The 16,874-nt window shown below is 37.0% G+C and overlaps 4 protein-coding genes across 5 annotated transcripts; 1 reads left to right on the forward strand and 3 right to left on the reverse strand.

Moving 5' to 3' along the window:
• Positions 1–1,262: 1,262 nt before the first annotated feature.
• Positions 1,263–4,227, reverse strand: LOC140880596 (heat shock protein 83). Its single transcript, XM_073285167.1, has 3 exons — positions 3,849–4,227; positions 3,232–3,512; positions 1,263–2,976 (listed from the first exon to the last, which is right to left on the reverse strand). The coding sequence occupies exons 1-3, from the start codon at positions 4,126–4,128 to the stop codon at positions 1,426–1,428; spliced, it is 2,112 nt and encodes a 703-aa protein (XP_073141268.1). The 5' UTR covers positions 4,129–4,227; the 3' UTR covers positions 1,263–1,425.
• A 2,447-nt stretch (positions 4,228–6,674) lies between these two features.
• LOC140880819 (septum site-determining protein minD homolog, chloroplastic) lies at positions 6,675–8,060 on the reverse strand. The gene has a single exon (XM_073285622.1). The coding sequence runs from the start codon at positions 7,925–7,927 to the stop codon at positions 6,977–6,979; it is 951 nt and encodes a 316-aa protein (XP_073141723.1). The 5' UTR covers positions 7,928–8,060; the 3' UTR covers positions 6,675–6,976.
• Positions 8,061–8,075: 15 nt separating this feature from the next.
• On the forward strand, positions 8,076–11,110 carry LOC140880818 (uncharacterized). Of its 2 annotated transcripts, XM_073285621.1 has the most exons (7): positions 8,076–8,387; positions 8,481–8,922; positions 9,012–9,238; positions 9,622–9,732; positions 10,088–10,243; positions 10,342–10,583; positions 10,684–11,110. In XM_073285621.1, exons 2-7 carry the CDS (start codon positions 8,669–8,671, stop codon positions 11,005–11,007), a joined length of 1,314 nt encoding a protein of 437 aa, XP_073141722.1. In that variant the 5' UTR covers positions 8,076–8,387; positions 8,481–8,668; the 3' UTR covers positions 11,008–11,110. The 2 variants fall into 2 exon arrangements, with proteins under 2 accessions (XP_073141722.1, XP_073141721.1); XM_073285620.1 differs by having other exon boundaries at positions 8,076–8,922.
• Positions 11,111–11,804: 694 nt separating this feature from the next.
• On the reverse strand, positions 11,805–14,438 carry LOC140883389 (uncharacterized). Its single transcript, XM_073289832.1, has 2 exons — positions 14,080–14,438; positions 11,805–13,356 (listed from the first exon to the last, which is right to left on the reverse strand). Exon 2 carries the CDS (start codon positions 13,354–13,356, stop codon positions 12,214–12,216), a length of 1,143 nt encoding a protein of 380 aa, XP_073145933.1. The 5' UTR covers positions 14,080–14,438; the 3' UTR covers positions 11,805–12,213.
• Between the last annotated feature and the right edge of the window lie 2,436 nt (positions 14,439–16,874).

Consider the following 16,874-nt stretch of genomic DNA (forward strand, 5'->3'; position numbering starts at 1 on the left):
TAAATATTTGTAAGTTAAACACTTACTTCATAACGATTAATATTCAATCATAGATATCTTAATCCGAAATGTGTATTTAACTAATGATATTTAACAATAGCTTCGACTTATGAGGTTTGATGAAAAATCAATAGCACAAGTTAATAATAGTCGATCAGTTATAAACCATGAGAAAGAAAAAGATGCGAGACATTGAAAGAGAATTTTTCACATTAAAATTTGTGATTCTCATCTATTCAACTCGCTCATAATCTTTTTTAAATTATAAATAAATAAACACAATGAATATGTAAGTGTTAAATTATTCATTACACAAACACATTGACACCTTTAAAATGAAAAAAAGACACGGAAAAATATAAAGTTTTTGAATTAAAAAACACAAATGAATCAATATGTTTTCATAAATATACTTTTCTCAAATAAGAAAATATGATAATGGATTTATTCTTCACAAATTTAACTTATTTTTAGAGGTTAAAAACACTACTTTAAAGTATAAAATATTCAAAAAACTGGCACAATATTTTATTTCAAAATTTTCAATAATCTCGTGATTTTATAAGATAAATAGGTAATATATGTAATTAACCTACTAATTAGTACATCATTCCAATTTTTTCCCGAGAATGATTTGAATCAGATTTAGGTAGTGTTTGGGAATGACTAATAAGAAACACTCGTAAGTTTTTCTTTCACAAAAGTTTGAAATTTTGTGAAGAAAAATTTGAGAAATACTTACTAAAAATTCTTTCAAACATTACCTTAATTGGATTAAAAAAGGCTTAATATTTACAATCCAAATTAATTTTATTTTTATTTTTTACGACTCAAACAATAAAATGAAGTTCCATTGGTACCACATAAAAATTTTACAAACCAATCGATACGTAATTGTAAATTCGTGTGGCAAGAAGTTTCTAAAGATTATTTTTCAAAATTTGCATAGAACCATTAGAGATGACCACATTACTCAAAACATCTAAGTATTTATCAAACAGAAGGTTTTCCCTATCGCAATAAAATATTTTGGAAATCCATATTTGAATTGAGAATGATTTTGTTCCCTGATAATTGGATGAACAATAATCAGAGGTTCCTAAATTTCCAATATAATGAAACTCATGGAGGTATATATGAGTTAGACATCAGCAAGCCACAATCTCTATACTCTGTTTGTACAAAGTTACACGAAGAATGCTGAGAATTGAGAACAGAGCAACCACAAAATCTATAGCTTCCAAATATTCATAGGAAACATGTAGACGCCATACAAAAGCAGTTTTAAATTTTCATTCACAAAACTAAGACACGACATTACAAAGGGACATCCGACAATCATCTTATGAGACACCCATACACCTACAAAAACTCATACTTGACAAACATCAAAAGTCCCAAGCCATAAAGACGTCATTCAACTACTCAATCAACCTCTTCCATTTTGCTCTCCTCGGTCGCGTCTTCCTCCAAAGCTGGCATGTCAGCATCCTCGCCGCCTTCATCCTCATCAATGCTCAATCCCAATTTCAGCATCCTGTGAATCCTCGAAGCAAACGTATTCGGATCATCCAAACTGAAACCAGAAGTCAAAAGGGCTGTCTCGAATAACAGGAGAACAAGATCCTTCACGGATTTGTCGTTCTTGTCAACCTCAGCTCTCTTCCTCAATTCTTCCACAATACCGTTGTCGGGGTTTATCTCCATGGTTTTCTTGCTCGACATATAAGAGCCCATGCTGCTGTCCCTCAAAGCCTGAGCCTTCATGATTCTTTCCATGTTGGCAGTCCAACCGTACTCTCCGGTAACCAACACACAAGGGGAATCGACGATCCTGTCTGAGATGACAACTTTCTCCACTCTGTCACCGAGAATATCTTTGATAACTTTGCACAAGCTCTCAAATGATTGCTTTTTCTCTTCCTTCTTCTTTTTCTCTTCCTCGGTTTCATCCTCAAGTTTTAACCCCTCTTTTGTGGCCGATACCAGCTTCTTGCCTTCATATTCTTTCAGTTGCCCGACAGCATATTCGTCAATTGCATCGACCATGTAGATTACTTCGTAACCTTTCTTTTTGAGGCGCTCAAGGAATGGGGAATTCTCTACAGCTTTCTTGCTTTCACCAGTGATATAGTAGATGTCCTTCTGACCTTCTTTCATCCTAGTTACATAGTCTTTCAGGCTGGTCAGTTCATCACCGCTTTTGGTAGAATAATATCTGAGTAGATCAGCTAGTTTGGATCTGTTTTGGCTGTCCTCATGGATGCCCAACTTCAAGTTCTTTGAAAATGCCTCATAAAATTTGTTGTAATCGTCCTTGTTCTCTGCTATTTCATTGAACATTTCGATGCACTTCTTCACAAGATTCTTCCTGATGACTTTAAGAATCTTGTTTTGCTGCAACATCTCACGGGAAATGTTGAGAGGCAAATCATCAGAATCAACAACACCCTTCACAAAGCTGAGGTACTCAGGTATAATTTCCTCACAGTTGTCCATGATAAATACCCTCCGGACATAGAGTTTGATGTTATTCATTTTCTTCCGGGTGTCAAAGAGGTCAAACGGTGCCCTCTTCGGAACAAAGAGAATAGCCTTGAACTCAAGCTGACCTTCCACAGAAAAGTGCTTGACAGCAAGGTGATCCTCCCAGTCATTTGTCAAGCTCTTGTAAAAAGATGCATACTCGTCTTTTGTTATTTCTTCTGACTTGCGTAGCCAGATAGGCTTCTGCTTGTTGATGAGCTGCCATTCATGAGAAACTTCTTTAATCTTCTTCTTCTTACCCTTCTCCTTCTCTTTCTCCTCATCAACCTCCTCAACGTCTCCTTCATGTTCCTTCTTGGGTTCGTCATCTTCGTCATCGCTAATCTCTTTTTCGGTTGTCTTCTCCGTCCAGAGGTAAATAGGGTAGCTAATGAACTCAGAGTGCTTCTTCACGAGATCTTTGATTTTCCTCTCCTCAAGGTATTCCAACTGCACATTGCACGAAGAGCATACTATCAGCACTCATATTCCCTCTAATCCTTCGTGTGTGATTCCTATTCCTATTTAGATTTCTTTTAATTTGCCAACACAGTTCATAATCTAACACCAAAAGTTTACAAAAGTAATCATCATAATAGTATCAAAAGAGAATCATGTCTCCAGAAAATTTGTCCCTCCATATATTCTCAAGTTAAAAACGCGTTACCCTACACCACTGCCTGAATCAGTGACACAATTAATTACCTGATCTTCCTTCAAGAAGAGGGTAATCTTAGTTCCCCTGCCAAGTTGTTCACCATCAACGTCCCTGGTCACAGTGAAGGACCCACCAGCTTGTGATTCCCAGATATACTGCTCGTCGTCATTGTGTTTGGTGGTAACAATGACCTTCTCTGCCACAAGGTAAGCGGAGTAGAAGCCAACACCGAATTGTCCAATCATGCTAACATCAGCACCAGCCTGCAGAGCTTCCATGAATTCCTTGGTTCCAGATCTCGCAATGGTCCCCAAATTGTTTACCAAATCTGCAATGACGAACCAACATTAGCACCTAAATTTAGCATTTAACACAACAACAGAAGTTGATCTTAAACTCTATTTCCCCTTATATCAACCTTCACCGAGATGTAACCAATTTATATAAGCGAATTGAACATTTCTACCAAGATAAAAATGAAAACACAAAAATTTTCGGATTCATACAGAATGAGAGCACCGTGTAAATCGACGCAAAACACATTTTGGAATACTGTTTTATCGAATATCGACACATAAACATCACACCATTTCCTAAGGCAAATAATCGGCACCTGGCTAAAATTTTTCATCGTTAAAACAAGAAGACGCTTATGAACCCATACCTGCTTTAGTCATTCCGATACCGCTATCGATGATCGAGAGCGTCTTATTAACCTTATCCGGTACAAGACGGATGAACAACTCCGGTTGCCCATCGAGCTTGCTTTTATCAGTCAGACTTTCGAACCTGATTTTATCCAACGCATCGGATGAGTTGCTGATCAGCTCGCGAAGGAAAATCTCCTTGTTGCTGTAGAAAGTGTTGATGATGAGGCTCAAAAGCTGGTTGATCTCCGCCTGGAAAGCGAAAGTCTCTGCCTCGGCCATCTGAGCGTCCGCCATTGATGAGCAAGAGATAAATGATATGTAATCGCAGGAATAATGAAGAAAGTGGATGAAATTGCAAGAGAGATGAAGATCGAGCTATTAGAGGATTCTCCAAAGATGGTTGCGAGTGTGGGGGTGAAGGGGTTTATATAAGACGTAAGATTTCTAGGAGGTTCGATTTGAAAGGAGCGAGTGGAGGCAAATTCAGGGGCTTTCTCGACTCTTCCACGAGTTTCTTGAATTCGCCAATACGCGATTCTTAGAGTCGCGTTTTGTTTACTCACATTGGCTTTTTTTTTCTTTTTTTTTTTTTTTTTTTTCTTTTTTGGGGAATCACATTGGCATTTCAAATTTGCAGTCTATTTGATGATGATCGTTATTATTATTATATCTAAAAATATAATTTGAGTGAAATGGGAATATATCTGTATTCGAAAATTGGTGGTTAAAACCCGAAATGGATATATATAATATAAAACTAGTAAACGTGTCATTTTTATTTATTAATTATCAATGAACAAAATAAAATAACAACTATGACCGAATTAGGCGTGATTTTAAAAACCGGACCGGACCGGCCGGTTCGATCGGTTCGACCGGGAACCGGTCGCTGGTCCGGTCCGAAATACCCCTAGAAACTGTTTTAACGGTTCAACCGCTCAGAACCGATCAAGAACCGGTCAAAACCGATCGAACCGGCCAAGAACCGGCCAGAAAACCGGTTGAACCGGTTTTTGAATTTTTTTAAATTTTTTTTTAAAAATTGTTTTTTTTTAATTTTAAAATCTTAATTTAATATTTTATTATATATATACACATGATTATTTGAAATTTGTACTTCGTTAAAAATATTATTTTTCTATTATTATATTTTTTTAATTAATTTATTTATTTATAAAAATATAGTATATATAACTATAATTAATATTTTGAATATATTTATATAGTTATTTATTTTTTAAACTATGATAAATATATTTTTGTTTATTTATATACATCTTTTAGATTTATAAAATTTAAAAGATATTATTAATTATATTATATTATATAAACGGTTCTCCGGTCCGACCGTCCGGTTAAAACGGCTGAACCGGTTGGACTATTTTTTTAAGATAGACCGGTTCGATCACCGGTCCGATTATAAAAACATTGTACTAAAGGATAAAATAAAGATAAGTTAGCCATACAAATACATCAACCCTTCAACTTTAATAAAATAGAATAGAACAGAACAAATAAGACTGATTTCCTGCACTTGCGCCAAATCTGGCCTTTTTAGAAAGAAAAAACTCTCCAAGTTCTTGGATGAAAATATTTTTTGTAGTGTTTGTGAGAGTTTCTATGAAACACTTTTCAGTTTTTCCTTGACAAAATTTTAAAAATTTATGAAATTTTATTAAGGAAAAACTAAAAAATATTTTTTAAAAACTCTTTCAAACACTACCTAATCACGCCTAATACGGTCAAAATTAGGTTGACAATTTTTTTTAAAAAAAAAGGTTTTTCTCTTGCGCTTTATGATATTGAAGTATTATTTAATCTATATATTTGTTTGATATAATTAAATAATAATACAAAATTTAATTTTTTTTATTAAATTCGTCCAAAACTCGATTGAACTTATAAAAATCTTAAACTCGACTAGCGTTTCATCGTAATTTTTAGAACTTTGTTTTTCAAATTCACGTCCTCTAGTTTTTAAGGTGCTTACGTTTTAAACTATTTTTCAAGTGAATGCAAAATATTTTATTTACCAAAGCGTGTTTATTTTTAAAAAAAAACATAAGAAATATTATGAAACGATCTCACAAATAAAATTTTTGAAATAGATATCTAACTCAAACATAACTATGAAAAATTATTATTTTTTATGTCAAAAATATTATTTTTAATTGCAAATATGGATTGAGACCATCAATTTCATGGATACAAATTCGTGAATCCGTTTCACAATATACATACACTTAAAAAAAATACTCAAACTTTTAGCATTAACTCAATTACTTTTAATTTGAAGTAATAAAACTATATTGAGCACAATTAAAACAGTTAAACATGAAAAAAGTAATAAATCTTACTATTTACATACTTATATAACTGGCTTTTAGATTACCCTAAAATGAATTTATGCGACATATTACATTCAAACCTTCATAAATTCTACTACTCAATGAAAACATCTCTGATCTGAGAGAATCAATTATGTGAGATAAATATCTGACTCAATCCAAAACTTGATCCAACGGTTATATGAGGATCAAATATATATTTTTTAATACAACATAATGCTATTCCTGGAGAATTATCTTTCATCATTGTACAACTATTGGATTCCATGAATCTGGCAATATTTTCATGAGAGAACAACTTCTAATTATGAAATCCAATTTTTCAATTTTCGCCACATCATATAAGGTTGTGCATATAAAGCTCCTTCCTACATCGATTCATTACATTCACAAAGAGAAACCATGTTAATATCTGGGACAAACACACAAACCAGCCAGGAAGTAAACAATCAAGAACTCAGCACCATAAAAAACACATTTGCAACCTTCCAATTGGATAATATAACGAAGATCAATTCAGAAGAAATAATCAACTCCAGCCATCAAAATCAGGCAGCGAAAATGCTAAGAAAACGAACCACAAAATCGCCAAGAAACTCATCACATTCAAGAGAACAATCTAAAATCATGTTCATGCAAACACCATTGTTTCTAAGCTCACAGCAAACTTAGCCCACATAAACCACAAAACGGTAAAATAATCATCGAACCAGCTAACCTCCTTCCTTCTATACATGCTTCTTGTCCAAAAACCAAGCACAGAGATCATCCACTGTAAATGGTGTCATCAAGTCCTAGCCTCCAAAGAAAGAGAAGAAACCGCGTTTCTTCGGCTCCTCCTCCATCATCACCGCCTTCATACTATCCTGCTCCACCAACCTCCACGCCGCCTGCTCGAACGCCAATCCTGCAAGCGCAGGCGGTTTATTCAATACCAATGGATACCCTCGATTTGTGCTCCTGATAACCTCGGTATCCTCTGGAATGACACCCAACAATGGCAACCCTAACATTTCCTGGACATCCAAAACCGACATCATATCCTCCCCCTTTATCATATCAGTTCGAACCCGATTCACAATCATCTTAATATCCCTAATCCCATCGCATTCAAGCAATCCCGTAACCCTGTCCGCATCCCGGAGGCTCGTGATATCCGGTGTGGTAACCAGAACCGCCTCATTAGCAGGAGTTATGGCAGTAATAAACCCGGCATCAATCCCAGCCGGACAATCGATTAGAATGAAGTCCGGGGCGCCTTCTTCGCGGGCTTTCAATGCTTCAACGAGCCAAGTCAAGGCTTTCCCCCCAAACCCTAAAGGCAATTTCGAACGGGGTTTAGAAATGCAAAGAAGCTCGAAATTCGACCAGCGCTTGTCGCGAACGAGGGCTTGATCGAGGCGGCAATCGCCATTGAGCACCTCGACAACGGTGTAATTCACACGATTCTCAAGGCCCAGGAGAAGATCGAGGTTCCGGAGGCCAACGTCGGCGTCGATAGCAACGGCTGAGAAGCCAAGTCGGGCGAGGGACAGTCCCATGTTGGCGGTGGTCGTCGTCTTGCCGACACCGCCCTTTCCGGAGGTGATGACCACCACACGCGGCGTTTCTCCGGCGAGTTGGGGTTTACGATTGTACTGTAGGAGGGAATGGATGGGTTGGGATCTGGGTTTCTTGAGAGGTTTCCTGGGGTAGAAGAAAAGAGGGGAGAGTTTGGGATTGGTGAGTGGCTGTAGAGATATCATACTGAGTATGAGTATTATTCGTATAATGTGTAGAAAGTTCAAAGCATAGTGGTGAATTGTGGCGATGGAGAAAAACGGGATCTTTCCAAGCCAAGCCGGAAGCGCAACACTGTCCAGTCAAATTATGGCGTGTTTGGTTCGTATCGACAAATTTTAATCAATATAATTTCGAATAGCTCATGAATAACCCCGTGTTTGGTTACAACATTGCATAATCAAAAGTTTATTTTTCAAAGAAGAATATATAACAATAACTAGTAATATAATTGGACATCACAATATTTTTTTCGTTTCGTTTTAAATGTATATGGAGACTTGGAGGTGGCAAAAATAAAATATCTGGTGACGCAAGAATATGAGGGGGTGTCGTGTGAGTGACCCCCAAGTCCTAATAAAATGGTCGCGTGTCAAATCTCACTTTCATTTCCAGATTTGCTAATCTCCTTCTGTTCTGTAAAAGGTTCACTCAGTACTATCAATTCTTATTACTTTCGATTCCAGCTTACAACTTTCTGTTGTCTAATTTCGTTTTTAATTATGTGCTGCTGATCAGTAAATCATTCTGAATCAATCATCATCTGGTTGCATTTTAACTTTTGAACCACACCCACCCACCTGCTCCGATGGCTGAGCAACGAACATAGCCCGAGTTCACGGGCGGTGGACTTCTGAGCCACCCATCCAAGCAATTCAAGATCCTTACAAAACTGCAACTTTCAGCTCACTTCACACTCCAATCCTATGGCGTCAGCGTTTTCTTTCCACCATACGATCCACTCTCTTCCTCCCCCGATGCAAAGGTCGTGTCTTTCTTCCCAGAAAATCAGCCGGGTCTCAACTGTTCTTGCTCCATCATTTCGCAACAAATCTTTTACTTCCAAGAATTCAACTCGAAGTGTAATCACCAGATCACAGTTGAGTTTCCCAATAATTTCGCCGCAAGATCAATGGGGTACTTGGACTGCTCTTTTCGCTTCGGGGGCTTTCGGCATCTGGTAAAGTTACTGAACGTCCCTTTTAGCCAGCAAAGTCTGGAGATGGGTCTTGATGTTTTTTTTTCTGTCTCTTCCTTGTGTAATTGAAGGTCGGAAAAGACCAAGATTGGGAGCATGTTGAGTGGTGCGTTGGTGAGTACTTTAGTCGGTCTAGTGGCGAGTAATGTGGGAATTATTGCGAATGAAGCGCCAGCTTATAAAGTTGTGTTGGAGTATCTGATGCCATTGGCTGTGCCGTTGCTGCTGTATAGAGCGGACATGAATCGAGTAATGCGGTCAACTGGCAACCTGCTGTTAGCTTTCTTGCTTGGATCAGGTGAAATATCCTGTTTTGCGCCAAATCCTTTGTTGATTCCGGAATGTTTTATGTATTTTATGGCTTTTTGCAAATTGTAATTGCTGCTCTTTTGATCAACATTGCGATTTATGTAATTAACTGAAGCAGATGAAATAAGTCTATGATTAAACGGATTCAAAATTAAAGTTACTTTAGTCGATCATTGAGAAACCAAGAATGCTCTCTTATTGCCCTTTATGCTTCAAATGTTCAACATTCGACGGCGAGATGGAATTAAGTCGTTCCCACAAACCAAAAGTTTCATTCTTCGAGTTTTTCTGTCATTTTTCTCTGGTTTTGAAGTAGGATGAGGTCTAGTCATAATTTATCCCTCCAAATAAACTGGTGCAATTCTTATACAGTTGCAACTACGGTGGGGACAGTTGTTGCATTCTTGATAGTGCCAATGCGATCACTCGGTCAAGATGGTTGGAAGATAGCTGCTGCTTTGATGGGAAGGCATATTGGTGGAGGTAATCTAGCAGACCTTTACCCTTTTCCCTAAATATATGGAGAAATGGGATAACTGGATAAGAAACAAACTATCAGTCCCTTTTGCGCTTTTCCCAATTTTTGACCGAATACAAGATGCTAATTTGGGTCCATATTATGTAAGTGGAAGGGCTGGGGCTTTCTGGAGAACTGCTGCCGTCCTGATATCATAGATATCTTAATTCAATATCTACTACCCAGAAGCTATCTAGCTTTTTTTTTTAATTGTGTTGAACTTTGAAACGGGGACTTGCTAGTTCTTATCATGTGGTCGTTAATGGAGTTTCACGCTTGCCTGTCTTGTATTTTTACTTAAAGAATATGTTTTTCATGTAGCTGTCAACTATGTTGCCATTTCTGAAGCCCTTCAAGTCTCCCCCTCCGTGTTAGCTGCCGGGCTAGCTGCGGATAATGTTCTCTGTGCAGTATACTTTGCAACATTATTTGCACTGGCATCTAGAATTCCTACCGAGCCCTCATCTTCAACAGCTGGTGCGTGATATAAGGTTTTGCAACTTCAGCTTCCATCTTCTTTTCTTTTCGTCCCACTTTACATCAAGATTGACTGTAACACCGCTAACATGTTGAAGAGGTTGGACTTGATGAAAAATTGGCATCTGGAAACAAACTACCGGTACTGCAGACAGCAACCGCACTGGTTGTATCATTAGCCATCTGCGCAAGTGCTGGTTATTTCATTACATATTTTGGGATTCAAGGAGGTAGCCTTCCAGTCATTACTGCTATTGTTGTAGCTTTAGCAACCATTTTCCCGGATCAGTTTGCTTATCTTGCACCTTCCAGTGAGTCTATGGCACTGATACTGATGCAGGTTAGAACATTATGACAACTTTTGTTTTGTATCATTTCAAATCTTCATTCTGCGTGTTTACGTAATTCATTTATGAGTGATTATCTATATTTGGTGTTAGGTGTTTTTCACAGTCATTGGTGCTAGTGGAAGCATCAGGAATGTTATAAGCACAGCACCAAGTATCTTTTTATTTTCTCTAGTTCAGATAACAGTGCATCTAGTTTTTATTCTGGGGTTTGGAAAATTGTTCGGGTTTGAACTGAAATCACTACTTATAGCCTCGAATGCAAATGTTGGAGGCCCCACGACAGCTTGTGGTATGGCTACAGCAAAAGGATGGAGTTCTCTAATCATTCCTGGTATTCTTGCTGGTATTTTTGGCATTGCGATCGCGACATTTCTTGGTATCGCCTTTGGACAGTATGTTTTGAAGTTCATGTGAACTTTTGAAAAATGAAATAATGCAGCACTGATTCCTAACTTCTTTTGGACGATTACCATTTGTATTTTCTTGACTTTACTGATCAATGATTGACAAGGTAATAGATTATTCGATCACTTTGAAAATGATGTATCACCATTTGAAAGTATGGTTTTCTTTTCTTTGTTTTTGGTTTTATTATTATTTTTCAGGGAACGTTGCTAACGAACAATTGAGATAGTGTTGAATTGGGGTGCTCGAATTACAAACTTAACTTTTCGATATAGTTAAAATACTATTTGATTTTACAAATACACAAGCTTGAACTCGAGCTCAATATTTTCATTATTGTTTTTATAATAATATTTAAAGTTGCACAAAGCTTGGACTCAAATCCGAACCAAATTAATCGAGTTCATGTTCGAACACTTGGTCTGAGTTACACTTGGCCTTCTAACGTTCTGCTGATAAAAAAAATTTGGCATCAATGATATTGAAATCTAATGTGAATTCTTTACATCCCTAGGATTGAATAACAATGCTAGGAAGGACAAGGATACCGATAGTTAACTAGATAATGCATTCATCTTCACTCGATTTCCAGATGAAACGACACAAGGAAACTCGCATTGCCATTTGAAATTAGGTTTCGTCATTCTTAATCTCTGGAATTGATGCAAAAATTATGTAATATTTGGTGTTATAGATGTTGCTACACCAGACAACAATAGGTGGGTGATGGATGCAAAGAATATATAAAGCGGAATATGCTTATCTATTTGGTGTAGGAGACTGTAGTCTGTATAGATGGTAAAAAAATTGATATGATTCAACAAGAATTTACAAAGCAACAAGAAGTTCCATAAATATTTTAAGTTCAAACCAATGTACTCACCACAAGCAAAAAGTAACGTAAAAAAAGAGGGGAAAAAAGACTAAGAGACACAAGGCTTTATCTATAACAAAAAAAAAAAACACAATCTGCTCTGCTTATTTTAGACTACTGTACGAGTAATGCCCAGATTTAGCAAGAGCCTTAGATTTACAAAGGAGGACTGAGCATCGCACTTTTCAACTCGATGCTTATGCAATCTTATGTCAACCAAGGCTCAAACTGACCGAGAGCAGTACTAGTATGAGTGATAAAAAAACCGTACCTGTTCTGAATACATCGGCCATTCACCCCTATCATGATAGCTTCTCATCGTCCGAATAAGAGTATGAACACTATGAACGTATTACTTTATTTTGCTTCACACAGGCTGGTGCCTTGAAGGCCTGGCACTTCCACACCGATGTTTTCTCCACAGGAATCAAACTGTCAGGAAAAGAGGGATGATTGCCTGGTGCAGCTCCGCTTGAATTGTCCTCTGAATGTGGCAAGTCTTTGGATTTCTGCTGCTCTTTAGTGCCAGTTTTATCCCTGAAACTACAAATGCTCAAAGGCAGTTTTTTCTGCTTAATCCTTCCTCTCTTTTTACCAAGACCATCAAATGAATCAGCAGCTTTATCCTTGGAATCAAGTATCTCTACCTCCCCATGTTCCAACTTTGTTCGATCAGTTGTACTGGGGTGCGATTCATCCCAATAAAATAATGTTGGTTCACCAACTTTCTCAGATTTTGACGTGTTCAAATCTACCCTTGACATCTCTATTTCTCTTGCAGGACCTTCATTAACCTCTTCTAGTATACCATTCCCAATGCTGGTGGCTATGGAAGGTCGATTTCCTTCCCCGACAAGACCTCCACCATGGATGTATGTTTTCTCACAAGAGGCAGAACTCTTAAGCCTCTTATGCTTATTATGAGTTTTTGTATCTGAACTCAGTGAGCTCTTTGATATTCTTGGGGAACTGTTCATGGACCGGTGCAAATTCCTGGCTAACTCTTCATCTGCTCTACAATTAGTTTTCCCTTTGTTCTTACTGTACAACGATTCAACAGGTATATGCTTCTTCAACTTGTTCTTTTTGAGACGGTGTTCCTTTTTCGAAGCCTCCTCTGAAAGAGTAGCAACAAGTTCCAAGGCACTCTTGGCAGCTGCCACTGCCTTTGCTGCTTTTGCAGCCTTATCTTCGGCATTAGCCCTCGCGAGCCCTGCAATCTTTGCAGCATCTGTGGCGGCACGCATAGAGGCTTCAACAATCTCCTCATTTGTTATATTAGGGTTACTCAACTGGGAGCTCAGAAGATGATTAAGATGGGCATCGAATTCACTCCCAGCACTACTAGAAGTGGACAGTATTGGGAAGTTAACATCAGAACTCTGTCTCTTCAATCCTGCGAGCAGGCGTTTCCTAGGTGGCAAATGAGCATCCGTATCCAAATCGGTAACATCACATGCATTCATCTTCGTTTTTCTCAACATCTACACAACAAGAGAAACGCTAGATAAACCTTCACACAACAATCAGATACTAAAAAAAAAACCTTCAGCACAAAATTCTCTCGTATTCCAACCCCAGATTCATGTAGACTAAATTCTCACAACCCACATCATATTTGGTATATTTTGCCCAAAAAGACAAGTTAAACTATCAAAAACAGCACAGCTCAAGTCAAGCAGTTAATTGAAATTAAATCCAAATCCTAAGATTTTACGGGGGACAAAAAAAAACAGTCCTGTCAACAAATCTTTAAGGCATGAAACATCCAGTTCCAATGTTTAAACGATAAACGATAATGGTCAAGAATTACAATCATCACCAACTAAAACTAGTCAAATTTGGAAAAATCAAACACAATGAACGTTGAACTTGCCACCATACGATCTTATTATATAAAGGATGAATAAAGCGTTGATTTCAATGCCATCAAACTCTTGAGGTTTTAAGTAGCAACCGATCTTATCAAGTTCTGTGGAATTAAAAGGATTTCTCGAGAACAAGCCAGTACTAATAAATGAAAGAAAAAACTCTGATGCGGCAACGTTTGGGTGGCAGCGAAACCAAATTTCTGTTACATAAAATCCAGATCAATTTGCATAATCGGAAACGATGATTAGTTAATGAAACCAACAAGTGAACCAAACAGCACAAAAATTACACATAAAAATCGAAAAATCAAACATCAGGGATTCCAATTCATGTACCTGCAATTTGGACAGAACAAAAACTCTGTCCGCAAAATGTACGATTCCAGATTACTAGTCTTAGCCCCCTGATGTGCAATTCTTGCAAAGATCTTAGAATTCACGAAAAAAAATCCTCTATTTTCTTCGATTAAACCAATTCCCTCAGCTGCAATCCTCACTCCTGCGACCAAACGGAGAAGTTCATAAAAAGAGCCGGGGAAACAGCCCGGCCGCATGCGCGGTGATTGATTCACTGAATAGCTAATGATGAACCTTAAAACGGAGAACGACCGTCCGATGAAGAATCTTGGGTCATTTGTTGTTCTCTCCTGTCAGAATTTTTAGGTTTTTGCTTAGAAGGTATACTATCACCCTTGTTTTAGTGAGATTTCATTTCATTCGACATTTCATTTCGGAATGGATTTCTATTGGCCATATTGACGCAAATACCCTTCATGTGATTAACCCAAAGGCCAATGCCCCACCACACTATCGAACTTGTCTATGCTGCCCTTCGGATACCCTGTTCGAAAGTCAATTAGACAAACGAGATCTTTTTGCAGATCAATTGATTTGATTTACAAAAATAATTTGGTTCATTGATCGTGGCTGGCATGACAGTACCCGTCTGTCAGCATAGACCAACCCCACCTAATTTGATGTGAGTCTACTATTATCTTGGTGAACTTCTCCATTAATCACTTTTCAAATTACTTTATATATTGTTACATATCTTATAAAGATTAAAAAGTGAACTTATACACGAGGAAAGATAGTACCTCGTTACGTTGTTTTCGATTGAAATTTGATGGAAGAGAACGAGAGAGTCGAGCAGCTTGCTAGTTGCATCAAGCTCATCTTGAATATGACTACAATCAAATTGATATCGATTTATATTGAACAGGACTGAGTTTGAGTAAAATCGATTCTTTAAATATTATGAGTGTTTGACCGTATAATGGTTAAAGTGGGCTCAAATCTCTCAAAATGACTTGGATTGAGCTTTGACTTCGAAAATTTTGAAATGTCTGTGGGAGGAACTCTACAAGACTCTACAAAAACACATCACAATGTCAATCAGAATAAATTAATTATCTAAAAAAAACATTTACGATGCCAAGTTAATTAGTCATTGTAAAGTGTATTCAAGGAAATTAAAAAAGTGGTAAATAGATGGACCAAACTTGTTATTATCCGAATATTTTTTCTTATTTCCAATTTAGGATATTTGTTTCTCATCTAATTAACTTGCTATATTTTATACTTTGGTCTTTCGAAAACTTATTTTTATTAAATTTTCACTTGAGCAATAATACCAATGTCTCAAAAGCCAACATCACAACCATCGCCGTGGTGGGCTGATATTACAACGTCAAGATAATTACGTTTTTGGTTTCCTGATTAGCACATCAATTTTTTAGTTTTGGTCTTGTTATAAGACAATTTGCAATCTTATGTACTAACTTGTAATTTTTTCGGATTTCAATATTTTTTACCTAGAACCGTAACCAATAGTAGAGTTAAAATTATTAATCTACTCGAACTACGATTTTAAACTTTTTAAGCCTAAACGTAAGTCATTAATTATTAAGAAAAAAAAAAGTAAAATCTACAAATAACAAAATGCTTGTTAAATATTTATCTTCCCCGAAAGTGTCATCAACACACTCATTCCCATCCCAAATCTAGGATTTTAAAATCTACAAATAACAAAATGCTTGTTAAATATTTATCTTCCCCGAAAGTGTCATCAACATATTCATTCCCATCCAAATCTAGGTTTTGTTCATGCCGTCCGCAGGGTACTACTCTGCGAGCGACGTGTAACTACATGATTGATTAAAATCAGTGGATCTCATGTGAGGTCCACTGATTTTAACCAATTAAAATCCGTCACGCCACCCACAAAGCACTGCCCTGTGTAGCATCGACTTAACCCCAAATCTATACCTTAGACGAAACTACATCGTTATCATCAGTCCAAGAAGTCTTCAACAAGGCTCGTTTAATTTGGCACAACTACATAACATAAATCCGGTCCCAGATGAAGAAATAGGTGTAAAATGGCAGATTGACCAGGGATCTATCGGTAATATTTAGCTTGCAAAAATGTGTTGGCTTACGTGGAAATTAGGAATTTTTGTTTTCTAACACATAAATAGTTGTAAAAGATTATTATCTCCATACGATTTTGTTCATGCCGCCCGCAGGATACTACGTGTAACCCCATGATTTGTTAAAATCAACGGGTTTTATGTAGGGTCCACTGATTTTAACCAATCAAAATTCGCCACACCACCACCCACAGAATGAGTGACATCGACTTAACCCCACATACACCATTTTCTTTCCAAAGCCCAAAATGTCTAATTTATTGGTCCGGAAAGTGTTAGTTTCGATGTACGTTTAAGAGTGAATATTTGATAATGTATGTAGTGTTCCACTAAAGAATCGTAGATTAACTATTATGAGATTCTATCCTAAAAATAACATCTCATCAACCCCATATCAATCCATGGGAGTATTGTGTCGGGATGGAAAATAAGTATTTTCGGTCCTCCATCGTCAGTTAGGGTGTTAGAGTTCCGACAAAAAAAGAAGGGATTAAATCGAAAAAAAGATGAGTTAGTGTGATAAGATCATAACTGGAAAATGTGCTAGTTAAGAACCAAAAAAAAAAAGAAGTCTACTTTACATTGAATTAGACAAGATTATCAAAGCTTTAATACTTTTATAAGAAAAATGAATTGGTTCGATTTAAATTGAAAAATTAAATGAAATTGATGCGGCTTAAAAATGTCAAGATTCGCCCA

The sequence above is a fragment of the Henckelia pumila genome, chromosome 2, assembly GCF_033568475.1.
Source record: "Henckelia pumila isolate YLH828 chromosome 2, ASM3356847v2, whole genome shotgun sequence".
Classification (NCBI taxonomy): Eukaryota; Viridiplantae; Streptophyta; class Magnoliopsida; order Lamiales; family Gesneriaceae; genus Henckelia; species Henckelia pumila.